At 33.2% G+C, this 17,606-nt stretch overlaps 1 protein-coding gene across 2 annotated transcripts in view; it reads right to left on the reverse strand.

The window, feature by feature from the left end:
* The window catches only part of LOC134692661 (uncharacterized), a 41,878-nt gene extending 25,614 nt beyond the window's left edge, over positions 1 to 16,264 (reverse strand). Inside the window, exon 1 of one of the 2 annotated variants that reach the window (XM_063553127.1) lies at positions 16,136 to 16,264. In XM_063553127.1, the coding sequence (XP_063409197.1) occupies positions 16,136 to 16,182 (47 nt within the window). In that variant the 5' untranslated portion in view covers positions 16,183 to 16,264. Of the gene's footprint in view, positions 1 to 6,694; positions 6,823 to 16,135 lie in introns of those variants that run through there. The other variant, XM_063553129.1, reaches the window with a different exon arrangement.
* Positions 16,265 to 17,606: the final 1,342 nt, after the last annotated feature.

A 17,606-nucleotide genomic window follows, 5' to 3' on the forward strand; every position in this document is an offset into this window, starting at 1 on the left:
TTTATCAGCTGAACGTAAGTTATAGTTTTGATTATCAGCAAAATGAAAATTTTCTTCTAAATACCATTAATTGATTTAAATACAAGTATTGCCTTTTGGTATTGAATTCGTTTTTCCACATTTAACCAGTGTAAACTATTAAACAATAAACTGGATGATGTCATTATGTCAGCTTCTACTATAACCCTAGCAGATTTCTTTAATAATTTATTAAGTTTATCTATTCCACTTTCCCAACAACTTCCCCAAATATTGCAACAATAATCAAATAATGGCAGAATATAAGCATTAAAATAGATAATACGTATATGCATAGGTAAATATTTTCTTATCTTTTGTTAGAAGTTGATTCTATTTGATATAGTAATTGACATTTTATCTTTTTGCAAACTCCAATTTAAGTTTTTGTCAATATATAAACCAAGTAGTTTTTCACAATCTACATTTTCTATTTGTTCATTTGAAATATTGATATCTAAACTGTTTCCAGTTAAACAAAGCCTTTGTTTTGAACCAATAATCATTGATTTACACTTTTTGGCATTTAATTTCAAACAATTTTGCGAGCACCAGTTTTCAATTACATGAATATCATTTTGAAGGTTAGAAGCTAACTGAATTACATCATTACCTTTACAATGTAATGTAGAATCGTCTGCATATAAATCTATTAATGAATGTTCTATATTAAGTGGTAAATCATTGATATATAAAATAAATAACATAGGGCCCAGGAAAGAACCTTGTGGTACACCAGTTTTTCTGCATTTAGTATTAGACATGACGTTATTGACCTTAACTTGTTGGCTTCGTTCAAACAAGTTCGACTTAAACCAGTCTAGTGTACTATTAGAAACATTATAATATTCAAGTTTTTTCAATAAAATTATATGATTAACCAGATCAAAAGCTTTCTTTAAATCTAAAAATATAACTCCATTTATCTCTCCATTATCTTTTTTTGCTAACCATTCATCTACTAATTTAGTATGTGCAGTAGTATACGAATCTTTAGTTCTGAAACCTGACTGTGTAGTATTAAGAAGGTCATTACTATTTAAAAATATATACAAACTATTAGCTATATGTCGTTCCATGATTTTAGATAGACAAGGCAAAACTGCTATTGGTCTATAATTATCAGGATTACAGGCATCGCCACTTTTAAAAATTGGGCATAATCTTGCAGTTTTAAAAATACTTGGAAATTTACCATATTTGATGCTTAGATATATGTCAAAGCTGGTAAAATGATATTGCTGCACATACTCAAAATATTTGGTCCGACATCATCTAAACCAGTTGGTTTCGACTTGTCAAGTTTTTTTTAAATACATATTTACATCTAAAATACTCATTTCTGGTATAATGAATTTTTCAGTACCCCTTTGTAACTTTGATTTTACAAATTTATTTAGTGCATCAATTTAATCAACTCGCATTAAGCCAAAAAGTATGTTAGGGTTGAGAAATGATATATATTTTTACTGTACGTTAAGGCATTAAATTATTAAATGCACGTGTTTTCCCTTATATTTGTTTATAGTATTTTTTATTTACGACTTTTTTTTTATCTGCAATCATGTCGGCAGATGAAATTATTAAACGTACAGTCTGAACAATCATCTTTAAATCATTTATTGCAGCTCTTATGTCTTAGAGTCTTTGAGTCTTTGTTTACTCCTTGACTTTAAATTGATATTGTCTTATAAACTATTGGCCTTCAAATATTCGTCTTTTGGTCGTTCATGAGGAAATAGAATCCACAAATGCACTTCTGAGTCAGGGTTGAGTTCAATATCGTAGCTGCTACGTAGTGCTACGTAGATCTTGACCATTGAACATACAGCTATAGACTAGTTGTTACATAGATATTGATAGCAGCTACATGTACGTAGCCGCTACGATATTGAACTCAACCCAGGATTTTATTACGTGTTGTCGTTATTTTTTACATAACGATTATATATTGCTGTATAGTATTGATATTAGTTCTAAGTATTGGTACGGAATGAAAACTGAATCCATGGTGTCGCAATGAACATTGTGTTAACCTCGAAAGTAGGAATATTGTTGATATATATTTTACACTGCTACATGCACTGAATTTAAGAGTAAAATAAAATACTTGTTTGTAGCCAGGATAATGTTACAAGAACTTAGGTCAAACTAAATGTACTGCGGCAATAATTACATACAAATCCCGGTATGCAGGTTGAAAAACATGTGTAAGTTATATGTTTACATTGTTTGAATGGCTACAAGCTACTCATGGACTTCGTCATTGGACATTACTGTGCACCTGATTATTAGCTTGATTTCATCAAACAACAATATGACATCTAAGCATCCAGGCTAAAAATAAAGCGTATGTTCTTTAACTCAGGTACGGACCTGCGAATTCGCGGGTATGCTCTAGTCTCGATAACGACCTTCATAACCTATCAATATGTTAAGCTTATTTTGACTCCTTATTAATGCTCTTTCGACTAAATGTATCATTCTTAAATTGAAGATTTAAAAAAAAAACTAGTAAGTACATCCTCAAAAAGTTTATGTTTTCATTAGATGCTAATTCCAAACGGATTTTTTTTTTAGGATACTGCTATTTCATGTGATGTCCAATTTGTTAATTTGTTTCTTAAACTAATTTATTTTGTAATTAAAACAATTACATGTATTTGATACATTTTGTGCTTTTTTATTTCTAACAAAGAATGATCATAACCAGAGCTGTGTTTCTTGTTTTAAAATGAATTCTCCACTTTTGAGAAATTTACATTGTTAATGAATTTAACCGCTTACATTAATTCAACTATTTGCCTCTTTATTAATTTTATACATTATATTTTAAGAATATATGACTGTTCATTTCATTTTGTATTGTTTCGTTCGATTCGTTCTAATTTTCTTCTTTACAGGTATCCCTCTCTCCATCTAGTTTTTATTATTTGGTGAAAACAACTTCACAAATATATAATATGATATAATGATATATTCATATAACAAAGACACGTTTAGAACTCTTGATTGGTTCGGTTCAAGACATTTGAAAATTTGGAATTTTAAATCGAACTTTAATCTAAATTCCCCAAAACTAATATTTGAAAACTTTTAAAATTTCTGAATTGATAAGTGTTACCGTGACGCATTGAAATTGCTTTATTTTACATTGTATGTAAAAAAATTAAAAAAAATCTTCAGAAGCACATCATATAAAATACTAGTATGCATATAATAAAAGACACGTTTCAAACTCTTGACTTGCCTTATTCGGTCTTATTTAAAACAGAGTTACGACCATCACAAATTTAAGTTACGACCATCCTCAATATTTAGTTTTTTTAGTTACGACCATCATGCTTGAATTTTTAAATGACTATTTTACGAAAATTGGAATGTTTAATGCATCAAATTTAGTTTTAATATCACCGGACTGTCGAATAGTATGTACGAGACAAGCGGTTTGGTTCAAATGAACCTTTTAGTGCACGAAAATCGGAAAAGAAAAACTTATGCCTAGAGTTGTCTCCCATCTCCGGATGGTCGTAACCTTTAGTTACGACCATCCGCTTACCACCAGTGTAAATAGAGCTTTGCATTGAATTGAATACATTTCAATCTAGTATTGTTGATATAGTTTAGCATGTAAAATATTTGCTACTGGATTTTAAACAATATGCTTGCTATAAACCAAGGTTTAACCAACCTTTTTTTACATAAGAAAATGCCTGTACCAAGTCAGGAATATGACAGTTGTTATCCATTCGTTTAATGTGTAGAGCTTTTAGTGTTGCCATTTGATTATGGACTTTCCGTATTGAACTTTATTCTGTATTTTTGTGATTTTACTTTTAACGAATGTATATATCAGTACAACTATAAAGATAGAAAGCAGCACATCATCGTGATTCTTCACATTTTGACCCACTGTGAGGTTTCTCATGGGAAACCGCAGTCTTATACTTAAAAGTAGTAAGTTGAATGCTCTAAAATTAATTTGATTGAATGTAATGAAAAGAAGAAATGAGCAACATACAACTGTCAAAGAATAGGTTCAGTTTATTAAATCATCGAAGACTGATAAAAGAATAATTGCACATACGCAAATTTTGCGGTAAGGTTAAAGGGGACCAATCATTGCCTCTCCTTTATTCACAAATTTCACATGGCTGCACCTGCTAGACTACCATCAGTCACCTAAGGTTTATCAACTTATGGCGAGCACAAGAAAACCAGCCTCGAAGGAGCTTTGATCAGTTATAAAAATATAAATAATTGTGTTTATCCTTCTGGCTAGTGACTTTTGTAACCTACTTCGCTGGTTTTGTATATATTGTAAATAGTTATTGTTTATGTTGTGTCTGTAACGATGTTATGCTTAGACTTTATGAGAATAAAAATATATAACTCTAAGGCCAAATAAAATAATATGTGTGTTTCCTATTACATCTTTGAAAACAAGAATGTGTCCCCAGAACACGGATGCTCCACTCGCACTATCATTTTCTATGTTCAGTGGACCGTGAATTTGTAACAACTCTAATTTGGAATTAAAATTAGAAAGATCATATCATAGGGAACATGTGTACTAAGTTTCAAGTTGATAGGACTTCAACTTCATCAAAAACTATATTGACCAAAAACTTTAACCTGAAGCGGGACAGAGGAAGAACGAACGAACTTACGAACGAACGAACGGACGCACAGACCAGAAAACATAACGCCCTTCTACTATTGTAGTCGGGGCATAAAAATAGGGTAGGTCGGGTTTTTTTTATTTATCATTTTTTTTACATGGAGTCTATAAGCTATGGGAGAGAAAATCTTACTCTAATAGTGCTTATTGAAAAATGACAAAAAAAAAATCCGAAGGAGGCCATTTCTAAGCTTAAAATATAAGGTTAGGTAGGGAAGTAGGAAATACGCATATTTGTGTAATTGGCCTTAGGAACATTATTTGAAAAAAAGAAAAAAAGATGGAAAGATGGCTAACCATATCCACTCTAAATTGGCCAGGGTTAATATGCATTTCTTCTATCACAAACATTTATGTCAACTGCAAGACATTCAAAATTGGAAATCTATTAGAATTGATAAGATTTCAATTAGAACGTAGGCAATGTAGGGAATTTTTTTAAATATGATCAAATTCCTCAGAAAAAAATGGGTTAACAATGAACTTGTCCCTAACATGAATACATCATCTACATTGACATGAAAAATTAGCACTCAATCACTTTAATCATGTACAATAATTATATGTGTCAATGTAACTACAAGAATAAGTCATATCACCCTATTGTAATTCGACATGCATAAAAGCATGTCAATATTGATTGACACAACTTATTCAAATACGAGTTAAAATATAAATAGAACAAAACGGCTGATTCAGCGCAATATAGCTTTATATATATATAGATTTTCGAAATATAATCCATGTAAATAGATTAAATGCGGGTTGTTGTCTCTTTGACACATTCCCCATTTCCATTCTCAATTTTAATGCATTTATATCTCTATAAATACTTCCATCATTTTATTTTCTATATTCGGTTTATAGTATATATTGTGCAAAAACAATTATATAACCTGAATGATTTGATAAAGCGAAGATACATGGTTTAGGAATATAAAGTTTTTTTTATAGGAGTTTGAAAAAAATCAATCTGCCAGGAGTATAAAGAGATTTCTGAATTATTATGTGGATCAACAAAACGTTGATGTACCCCAGTTTCTTTTTTTTTTTTTTTTATCTTTCAAGCACCTGTTTTTCAAAATGGTGTGTTACGGAGAAATTATTTCAACAATTGAAAAATTCTTGCCCTTGATTGTTATTAAAAGAAATAGTTTACTATTAAAGTAAAAACAAAACAAAAAACTAACTGTATTAACCAACATAACATTTCAATTTTATAGAATGGACACGATTACAATCATCTTGGCAAAAATTTGAATGGAAAATCATTTTTTTATGATAATTTCTGTTATGTTTGGCATGCGACAAAGGTATCCAGTGTGCTCTTATTTATGAGATAATAATCCGAAGAATGCAGTCCTCTCCGAGTTTTGCTCACCAACTGGCGTTTATAGAGCCATCGTAGAGTAGCGGAATATTGATAGAATTATTCGGGTTTAGAATACAGTATACGATTCTAAAATGTTGAAAATAATGTTTGATATTTTTTATGCTAATACGAAATGAATTATAATAAGATTGAATAAAGACCAAAATATAACTGTTCCTATTCTACTGAAAATACGACAAACTTAAAGTACATGCTTACACCAAAATCTAAAATGATCAAATATCAAACTACACTTCACCAAAGTATATAAATAGCTAATAATAGCTACTAGTATCTATCTAATTAAAAGATGGCCGCAGGTCCATAAATTTGTCGCTATTTGTACATTTATTAATGATTATGTAAACAACTATAGACGTAACATCGTTTAGCTTATTATTTTATGTACGCAAAACAGAAATTTAAAATTTAAAATTAACAAATGCTTAGAAAATAAAGATAAGAAGAAAATACTGTATTTACATATTATAACAAGGGATTAGTAAAGAAATAGACCCACAAGGAACTTCCAAAACATAATAATTACGTGTTTTTAATTTGGTATAGACAAACAACATTTATTCATATATATATATATATCTTTAAATCCAAACAAACCTTACCTTCAGTGAGAAATATTTAAAAGATCCATTTTATAAACATTTTTATTCTTAATATTCCGATCACACTAATTAGAAAAACCTCTTAATTGAAGCAGAAATGTAACACCAACTGAATCGAATAAGTCCGATTGTTCATTCGTTATGCTTGGCTGCTTGCAGGTAAGGATGTAAGCCCGGTTTTCTTGATGACCGTGTTATTCTTTACAGACACATTCATATTGCCTTTATAACATACCATGGATATAACAGATTTACATGTTTCTTAATATAGATTATTTCAAGGCATTTGCGATATCACCGGATTGTCCTAAGAGGATGCATGAGGTGGTCCAATATAAGGATGACTGATGATAGATAAGAAATATGACTTTGTATAATCTGGTTTTATCACATTTCCCGGTCCTGTTTAAGGATGTTCGCTCCCGCTCTATTTCAATGTTACTAGCTTTTGAAAAGACTGTTATAATTGCTAATATATAATTAAAGTAACAAAAATTAGAAGAAAAAAATGAAGCTCGTTTTCGATATATAAATGATTTTCTCTATTGATTTAAAATATTTCTTCAGAGATGCGAGTTAGTATTTTTTTCATACTAGTAGTGCGCAGTGCAAGTTTGTTTCTGTATTACACGTGTGCTCTGAGAAAGGAGGAATTTACTCAGAGAAGAAGAAAGCTAATAAAATGGTAACACACACTTCATCGAGTTAGTTATATTTCTTTTTTTTGTTTGGTACGAGTTTGATGCAAGTTGAGATACTAAGTAGAGTGTTTGTGTTTTGTGAGTTGGTCGTTTGCAGTGAGGGGGGATAGGACCTTTATCGGGACTCCGAGATTTCGGGATTTCATGTTTTTAAGCCCGGGATTTCGGGATCAGGACCCCTCCTATCTCCCCTCTGCAGTGGCGGATCCAGCATTTTTAATAAGTGGGGACAACAACAAATGGACGCTTTTAACGACCTTGACTGGCTATACAGCCCTTGCACGGTCTGTATAGTGGGGACCCACCGACTGCCCGCTATTTAAGAGGGGACCCTCTATTTAAGAGGGGACCCTCTCCTGTCATGCTTCAGTGATTCCCTATATAATCAACCATATTTGTCCCAGATAGGGAGCGGCCCCTGGTCCCTCCCCTAAATTTGCCTCTGGTGTGACTAGGCCTGCTTGTCATAAATTCAAGAAAAATTGAATACAAAACCATTTCATCCTGCTTACAAAACGTAGACGGTATGGAACCAGCTACTGAACTTTATTTGAGGTTTGATATATTAAACTACTCTAATTAAAGCAATAACTATATGCAGTTGTAAAATACATTACATGCATTAACTATTTATTATTATATAATACTTCAGACGATCGTCGGCTCGGAGACAAACCTGCTAGAAAATTTGGTCTCCAAATTTTATGGTATAGATAGTACACACAAATGTTATTTCCGTTATTCAGAGTTCCTTTATAAAATCAACTAGGCTTCGAGAAAAAAAATATGAAACGTTTCGCCTGGACAACAGACGATAGCATTGATGATGAACGATTGAAAAAAATGAAGCAATCATATTAAAAGCTGACAAGCTGTTATTATTGGCATTTGTTTTTGTATAGATCGATACAAGTAGGTTCCAGACATTGAAGACTTGGTCACTTTGTTATGCCACTAGTCTTAATGCAGCATGTTACATTTAAGATAGTCGAAAAAAGAGACAAATTCGTTTCACAGCGAAGCTCTCAGCCAATATATATCGTATTAGGTTACTAGCACATTACTACTATCATCATCTTCTAAAAATAAAGCTGTGTGTGATGACTAACAAATCCAAGAATAATGCTTATACTTGCTTCTTATTAAGGATAGTCAGTTGCACCCCATGTGCCCCACTTAGAGGAAGGATTGAACGCTTACAAACATGTTTAATCAAGCCAGAATTTGTATGTACTTTTCGAGGTTCATTAGTCTAGTTCAGTGGTTTTCATATATGATCCTTCTTAATTGTTTTAGCAGAAATCAGGCTGTTGAATTCCTCTTTGTTTACTCTTGTACGGTGCTATACAGTATGTGTTTTACTCATTGTTGACTCTCGTACGGTGCTATACAGTATGTGTTTTACTCATTGTTGACTCTCGTTCGGTGCTATACAGTATGTGTTTTACTCATTGTTGACTCTCGTAAGGTGCTATACAATATGTGTTTTACTCATTGTTGACTCTCGTACGGTGCTATACAGTATGTGTTTTACTCATTGTTGACTCTCGTACGGTGCTATACAGTATGTGTTTTACTCATTGTTGACTCTCGTTCGGTGCTATACATTATGTGTTTAACTCATTGTTGATTCTCGTTCGGTGCTATACAGTATGTGTTTTACTCATTGTTGACTCTCGTTCGGTGCTATACAGTATGTGTTTTACTCATTGTTGACTCTCGTACGGTGTTATACAGTATGTGTTATACTCATTGTTGACTCTCGTACGGTGCTATACAGTATGTGTTTTACTCATTGTTGACTCTCGTACGGTGCTATACAGTATGTATTTTACTCATTGTTGACTCTCGTACGGTGCTATACAGTATGTGTTTTACTCATTGTTGACTCTCGTACGGTGCTATACAGTATGTGTTTTATTCATTGTCGACTCTCGTACGGTGCTATACAGTATGTGTTTTACTCATTGTTGACCTTGTACGGTGCTATACAGTATGTGTTTTACTCATTGTTGACTCTCGTACGGTGCTATACAGTATGTGTTTTACTCATTGTTGACTCTCGTACGGTGCTATACAGTATGTGTTTTACTCATTGTCGACTCTCGTACGGTGCTATACAGTATATGTTTTACTCATTGTTGACTTTCGTTCGGTGCTATACATTATGTGTTTTACTCATTGTTGATTCTCGTTCGGTGCTATACAGTATGTGTTTTACTCATTGTTGACTCGTTCGGTGCTATACAGTATGTGTTTTACTCATTGTTGACTCTCGTACGGTGTTATACAGTATGCACTTTACTCATTGTTGACTTTCGTTCGGTGCTATACAGTATGCGTTTTACTCATTGTTGACTCTCGTACGGTGCTATACAGTATGTGTTTTACTCATTGTTGACTCTCGTACGGTGCTATACAGTATGTGTTTTACTCATTGTTGACTCTCGTACGGGGCTATACAGTATGTGTTTTACTCATTGTTGACTCTCGTACGGGGCTATACAGTATGTGTTTTACTCATTGTTGACTCTCATACGGTGCTATACACTATGTGTTTTACTCATTGTTGACTCTCGTACGGTGCTATACAGTATGTATTTTACTCATTGTTGACTCTCATGCGCTGCTATACATTATGTGTTTTACTCATTGTTGATTCTCGTTCGGGGCTATACAGTTTGTGTTTTACTCATTGTTGACTCTCGTTCGGGGCTAAACAGTATGTGTTTTACTCATTGTTGACTCTCGTACGGTGTTATACAGTATGTGTCATGCTCATTGTTGACTCTCGTACGGTGCTATACAGTATGTGTTTTACTCATTGTTGACTCTCGTACGGTGCTATACAGTATGTATTTTACTCATTGTTGACTCTCGTACGGTGCTATACAGTATGTGTTTTACTCATTGTTGACTCTCGTACGGTGCTATACAGTATGTGTTTTACTCATTGTTGACTCTCGTACGGTGCTATACAGTATGTGTTTTACTCATTGTTGACTCTCGTACGGTGCTATACAGTATGTGTTTTACTCATTGTTGACTCTCGTACGGTACTATACAGTATGTGTTTTACTCATTGTCGACTCTCGTACGGTGCTATACAGTATGTGTTAAACTCATTGTTGACTTTCGTTCGGTGCTATACAGTATGTGTTTTACTCATTGTTGATTCTCGTTCGGTGCTATACAGTATGTGTTTTACTCATTGTTGACTCTCGTTCGGTGCTATACAGTATGTGTTTTACTCATTGTTGATTCTTGTTCGGTGCTATACAGTATGCTGTTTACTCATTGTTGATTCTCGTTTGGTGCTATACAGTATGCGTTTTACTCATTGTTGACTCTCGTACGGGGCTATACAGTATGTGTTTTACTCATTGTTGACTCTCGTACGGGGCTATACAGTATGTGTTTTACTCATTGTTGACTCTCGTACGGGGCTATACAGTATGTGTTTTACTCATTGTTGACTCTCGTACGGGGCTATACAGTATGTGTTTTACTCATTGTTGACTCTCGTACGGGGCTATACAGTATGTGTTTTACTCATTGTTGACTCTCGTACGGTGCTATACAGTATGTATTTTACTCATTGTTGACTCTCGTACGGTGGCCTATTATAGTTGGTTACATTATCGCTGTGTGGTTACTGGATGATAGTTGACACATTAGCAATCATAACATATCTCCTTATTTTATTTCTTTACACATCCTGCTTCACAAAAAATACACGTCGATTGAATTTTAGTTTTATGCATAAACCAAATACAAGATATAAGAAGAATGTGTCCCAAGTACACGAATGCCCCATCCGCACTATCATGTTCTATGTTCAGTGGACCGTGAAAATGGGGGGGGGGGGGGGGGGGTGTCTCTTAATTGGCATTAGATTAGAAAGATCATATGTTCTAAGTTTCAAGTTGATTGGACTTCAACTTCATCAAAAACTACCTCGATCAAAAACTATAACCAAAACTTTAACCTGCAGCGGGACAGACGTACGACAGGACGAATGAAGGGACGGTACGACGGACGAACGGACGCATAGACCAGAAAACATAATGCCCATAAATGGGGCATAAAAATCTTAAGACAAATAATTTTATGCTAGTCATATAATCTTTTTTTAGCCTTTTCACGTAAATGTAAAATATTGGTGTATATATTAAGCCAGGTCACAAACATGTAGCCTGCTTTCAAGCCTTGCAACATGCCTGTAAAATATTACATTTAAGGATTTTAAATCATTTCTTTAAATGTGTCTGTCATTCTTTAATTTAGATATTTTTTTTGGTCCAAATGCTTAAGTGTACTGTTAACGACATGAGCATTTGCATTCTAGTATTTAATTAATGTTCAGGGAGGTCAAAATTTGTACTAATTTATAAGTAATTAAGGTATACGCATGGGTAATGAATCACAATTAACCTATTCAAATGCAATGCATAATTAAATTAAAAGGTGTTTTTAAGTAACAAAGCTAGATGTCCTCGTTCCATGAACGGATCCAGTCATTTTATAAAGAAGGTCGAAAGCCAGGATAAAAAAGGGGGTCAACTATATGTGCCCATTCAAATGCATTGATCGTTCAAAAAAGGTGGGTTGCAACCCCCAGACCTTATTCTATTAGCTTCCGCAAACAAAAAATACAATACGAGATTGTAATCATCTAATAATTTTATAATTCCAAGTCGAGTTTCTCGTACAGTTGACCAACATTTTGAAATGCTCTTTCTAGTACAATTAAAACAAAAACTTAATATTTTTGTATGAATTTTAATTTTAGTTTCTTTTATATATTTTGGAATTTAGTATGCCGTCCATTATTACTGAACAAGTACATATTTTTGTTTAGGGGCCAGCTGAAGTACGCTTCAGGGTGTTGGATTTTCTCTCTGCACTGAAGACCCATTTGTGGCCTTAAGCTGTTTTCCGCTCTTCAGTCGGGTTGTAGTCTCTTTGACACATTCCCCATTTCACTTCTCAATTATTTTATTTTACATTGCAAATGATATTTGTACGTTAATTACTCAAAATAGTTGGTTATCAAATTTAAATTGTGTTGCGTACTTATTTATCAGAATTATTGAATTGGTAATGCAATGTTTAATTATTCATGTAATGATCATTGTATTGATATTTTAGCCTTATTAAAAAATATTATGTAATGAAGCTTGAAATGACATTATGACGTTCACGAGATAAAACAATAATGTGTCCACAGTACACGGATTCCCCAATTGCAATATCGTTTTCTATGATCAGTGGAACGTGCAATTGAGGTCAAAACTCTAATTTGGCATTACAATTAGAAAGATCATATCATAGGGAACATGTGTACTAAGTTTCAAGTTGATTGGATTTCAACTTCATTAAACACTACCTTGAATTGAAACTTAAACCTGAAGCCGGACGGACTAACAAACGGACGTACAGACCAGAAAACACAATGCCCATACTTCTACTTCTACCATTACGAGACCACAATCAATAAGTAGATTATTTTGCCATAAATTGGGCATACATAATTCGTCTAGACAGACAACTTAAAAAAGTTTTAAAAGATAAAGCACAATAAAAGTAAAACCGAAACCACGCGCTTCTTACAAAAGCTGTAACTCATGAGATCCACAAGACAGTCAGAGCATTTTCTCATTCGGCAATCCTCGGTAGAATCCGCTATGAGAGTACGGAATCGGCCGAGTTGAGACGAATGAGCATTTTCTGTTCCGCTGTTGATGTCCGTCCATTCGGCAATCCTCGGTTGAATCCGCTACACGCCTTCTATCCTTAGATGAGGGTACGGAATCGGTCGATGCCCGTTGTGTTGCTCACGACAGGTAATGTCACGTGATTAATCATATTTAGTGATAGCTATTGAGAAGGAATCACAAGACGTTGAATAATTGCTTATGAAAAACTAAAATATTTCAGTAGCCTTTGACTTTCCGTAACGGTCAAAGGTGTCAGACCACCAATTAAAAATCTATTCCACCAAATTTTGCAGCTTTCTTAATATTTCACCTTAAGTTTAACTTTAAGGAAATAAACTCATCATAGATACCAGGACTGACTAAATTTAGTATATACGCCAGACGCGCGTTTCGTCTACAAAAGACTCATCAGTGACGCTCGAATCCAAAAAAGTGAAAAAGGCCAAATAAATTACGAAGTTGAAGAGCATTGAAAACAGGTATATCCTGAATTGTAAATGTATCACCTTTCTACATGCCAATTTTCAACCAATGTTTAAAGTCTTATAAGAAATTTCTGATCTTGAAAACACAGACCTGCACTACCAAAGTAAGTCCCGGTTTTCTGGAAATCTTAAATTAGTGTACTATCTAGCACATTAGTCCTGAATTTCTGATGCAAACTCATTGACAAGTGAATTTTGGCTTAAAATGGCCTAAATATATCTCCCTTTCACAAAAAGTTTCATTTCTGCAAATTGTTGGTTAGTTTAAATAAACAATGATATCAAATGCACTATTTTTTGTCCGAGTAGACCTTCTTTCACGTTCTAAATTGGAGGGAGTAATTGGTGGTCTGACACTTTAAGATAACCAGAATGTTTCGATACTTTTTTTGAAAAGATGAACCATTTCATCAAATAAATCGTGATCTTGAAAATCGTATAAACTAGTAAAAATATACTTGTATTCCATGAACAAGTTTGTATTCCATGAACAAGTTTGTATTCCATGAACAAGTTTGTATTCCATGAACAAGTGTTGTTTGAGTGTTGTTGTCGAAAACTGGATATCTTGCATATTCTCAAGGAAATAGAGGGGCGAAAGATACCAGAGGGACAGTAAAACTCAAAGATCGAAAATAAACAGACAACGCCATAGCTAAAAAATAAAAAGACAAACAGACAAATAATAGTACACAAGACACAACATAGTTAACTAAAGACTTAGCAAAATAAACCCCACTATTTATCTTAGGGCTATTCCAGAAAAAAATGTTTGCGGGGGGGGGGGGGGGGGGGGTTGGAAGGCACATTGTATTAATAATACATAGGTGATGGGTATCAGAGCAACTTTTCACACTATAATGCACTATAAGTCTCAATTACAATTGTCTGGGTGGGGTTTGCTGACAAAAACTGCCTTCCAACCCCCCCATACATTTTTTTGTGGAATAGCCCTTATGTCAATACTCCAGAAAATGTCAACGTCGCAGAGATACGTTCTACAGAGTGACACTGTATTGCAATGGCATTTCTATTTTCGTAAAGTATTCAAAAATCGACAACCATAAAAATTATCAACTCTTTGAATTAATATTGTGATTATATTTAGTAATACCAATGAATCAGGAATTTCAAAATGGGTCTTACCTATGGACATAACTTGACCATTTCTCTTATTTATACGAAGTTTTGGAATAATATTTTGGTCTTTTTTTTGTCTTTCGAAAAGGTATCGTCAAATGAATATGCATTTTCTGAAATCGCACCAAATTATCAGTCAATCCTGAAAATTGTAAAAACAGCAGCAGAGGAAAACTAGTTCTGATGAAGTTATTTTAAAGTGTCTTTTTACAAGTTTTAGAGAAATTGTTTGTTTCTGATTATATTTTAATTTCACTATGTGTCCCACTTCGAAAGTTTTTAGAAATTGCTCTAATATAGGCAGGTAGTTGCCTGGTTAAACCTAATAATAATCTTATTAATTATTATAAACCCCTTACCACATTGCTGGTGCAAGGCAGCACTCGCACCCGCAAAATGGAAAGGGATTAATATAAGTTGCAATAACTTGTTTCCCAATCCACTATAAATAAGTATGTTTAAACTTATAATAATCTCTATTCTTTTCTGTTATTTTTTTTTAGACTTCACAGTTATTTTACATATGTAATTATTTCTTTTGAATTTTACTGTAATATATCTTTTCTATTTTAATTTAAGCAATAACGCTCAGGATAAAATTCAAAAATATCACGGCGCAGACCATGTTAAATTTCCAAAAAATCTCTCTCTTCCATGAATTATTTCGAATCTAATAGGACAAATACGGTTATAAAAAAACTGAAGCGAGGATGGGTATGCCGTGTGTGTGGCTGGTTTTTTTTTAACTCCCTGTTAGATAAAGCTCAAACATCAGTCTAATACTTAAAATCTTTAGCTTGCATTGCTTATATCGTCAGTAACAGTTAAAAAAAATATGTTTAATTCTTTTTATTCTCAAACCCAATATTTGCCATTTTTGATTTACATGTTTTTCTCGTAAGCTACCATCAAATCCAAAGTTGATATTTCGTAACTAAGGTGCCGCCATGTTGACTTGGTGAAATCAGTAAATGTGCGAATAATGCAATAGAATAGAAAATAAAACAAATCCTACCTCAGAAATCCATTTTATACAATTCGAAATTCGATGAGCCACATAACGGAAAACCCTCAGCTATATATACTGTCGTTAGCATGTCAGACACCGGATCTTCAAGACATGTGAATGTCGAGTGTTTTAATTATTAAATAATTCATGGAAGCCACAGGGAGGGTTGGGATCCTGATAACATGTTTAACCCTGCTACATTCTTTATGTATGTACATGTCCCAAGTCAGGAGCCTGTACTGAATTCAGCGGTTGTCGTTTGTTTACGTGTTACATATACAGACCTACATTTTATTCACAATATTTCACTATTTAGAAATTCCTGTTAGTTAGTATATGCATACCCGTGAGTTAGAAGAGAAGTGAAATAAGCAGATAACACTTACATTTTAATATGGCCGTGTTCACACCAAACGCCGTGTACAGTAAACATGTTTACATTTGGTTTAGTGTAATCTACACTAGTTTCACATAAGATTTGTCCACATCTATACACCTTGTTTAGTTACCTGTACAAAAGATGTGTTCACACTTGTAAACTATATGTCATTCAAATAGTCCATCAGCTAGTTCTCAAAAACGCTCTAGTTAAGGAGTTTGTGTTACACCCCAGGGTACCGCGATTTTTTTTGATAGAATTCAACTTCATTATCTTATTGATAAAATACAAGGTGTTAGACTAAAAAAAAAGTGTCCAAAAGAGGTTTAAAAACGTCCCTTTCAATGGTCCCCTCATTTAGCAATCACGACTAAGTAATTTTTAATTAAATTTTTTGATATAAAGCGACTAAAAAAAATTAAAGTATAGGTGTAAACAACTAAAACAGATACAACACTATCATATTTAATGTTACTCTGAAGATTTTTTGTTTTAAAAAAAGGTTTTTTTTACCATACAAACAATCCGATTTTTTGGGTTAAAATTAAAGCATATTTTTTCCTTTCAAAAAGAAATTCGTTATACAATTACCCGTTTAAGTTAATTAAACTTTAGAATTAATCATTATACAATGTTTCAATCATTTGCAGTATTTATATATCGTCTAAAACATGAAATATTTGATAAAATATATGTACGTGCAAATACTCGTTAAATTACGGAAATCATCAAATTACCGTCTTTGATTCAGTATACAACATGTACAATGCATTCACACATAAGCATTATCAATTTGCAACTGAAAACACACATTTACATATCGATTTATGATGTTTTGGTGAGACAAATTATTTTATAAGGTGAATGTGTAACAAAATATTACTGAAAAAGTACAAATTCAGGTGGTTTTTTTGCGTTCAGAAAAGGTGCACTCTATCGAACTCAATAAAAGTGTGCTTGATTACATTTTGTGGTTTAGCTATGTAGTGATTGAATTAAGATTATTAAGTCATTCAATCGACAAACATCGCTTTGAATGAACGTCAAATAGTCAGTTATGAGAATTGGCCATACTTTTTACGTTCTTAGTTTTCTAAGAGATACAAAAAAAAATTGGCTTTGTTGTTTTCAGTTTAAATAAAGATTCTGCTAAGCGTTGGTTGTTAAATGTACATGAATTGAAACTGTTATCAAAGGTACCAAAATTATAATTTAGTATGCCAGACGCGCGTTTCGTCTACATAAGACTCATCAGTGACGCTCATATCAAAATATTTGTAAAGCCAAACAAGTACAAAGTTGAAAAGCATTGAGAATCCAAAATTCCAAAAAATTGCCAAATACGCCTAAGGTAGTCTATGTTTGGGATAAGAACATCCTTAGTTTTTCGAACAAATCAACGTTTTATAAACAGGAAATTTATATAAATGACCGCATTATTGATATTCATGTCAACACAGATTGTTGACTACTGGGCT

The sequence above is a fragment of the Mytilus trossulus genome, chromosome 12 (assembly GCF_036588685.1).
Source record: "Mytilus trossulus isolate FHL-02 chromosome 12, PNRI_Mtr1.1.1.hap1, whole genome shotgun sequence".
NCBI lineage: Eukaryota > Metazoa > Mollusca > Bivalvia > Mytilida > Mytilidae > Mytilus > Mytilus trossulus.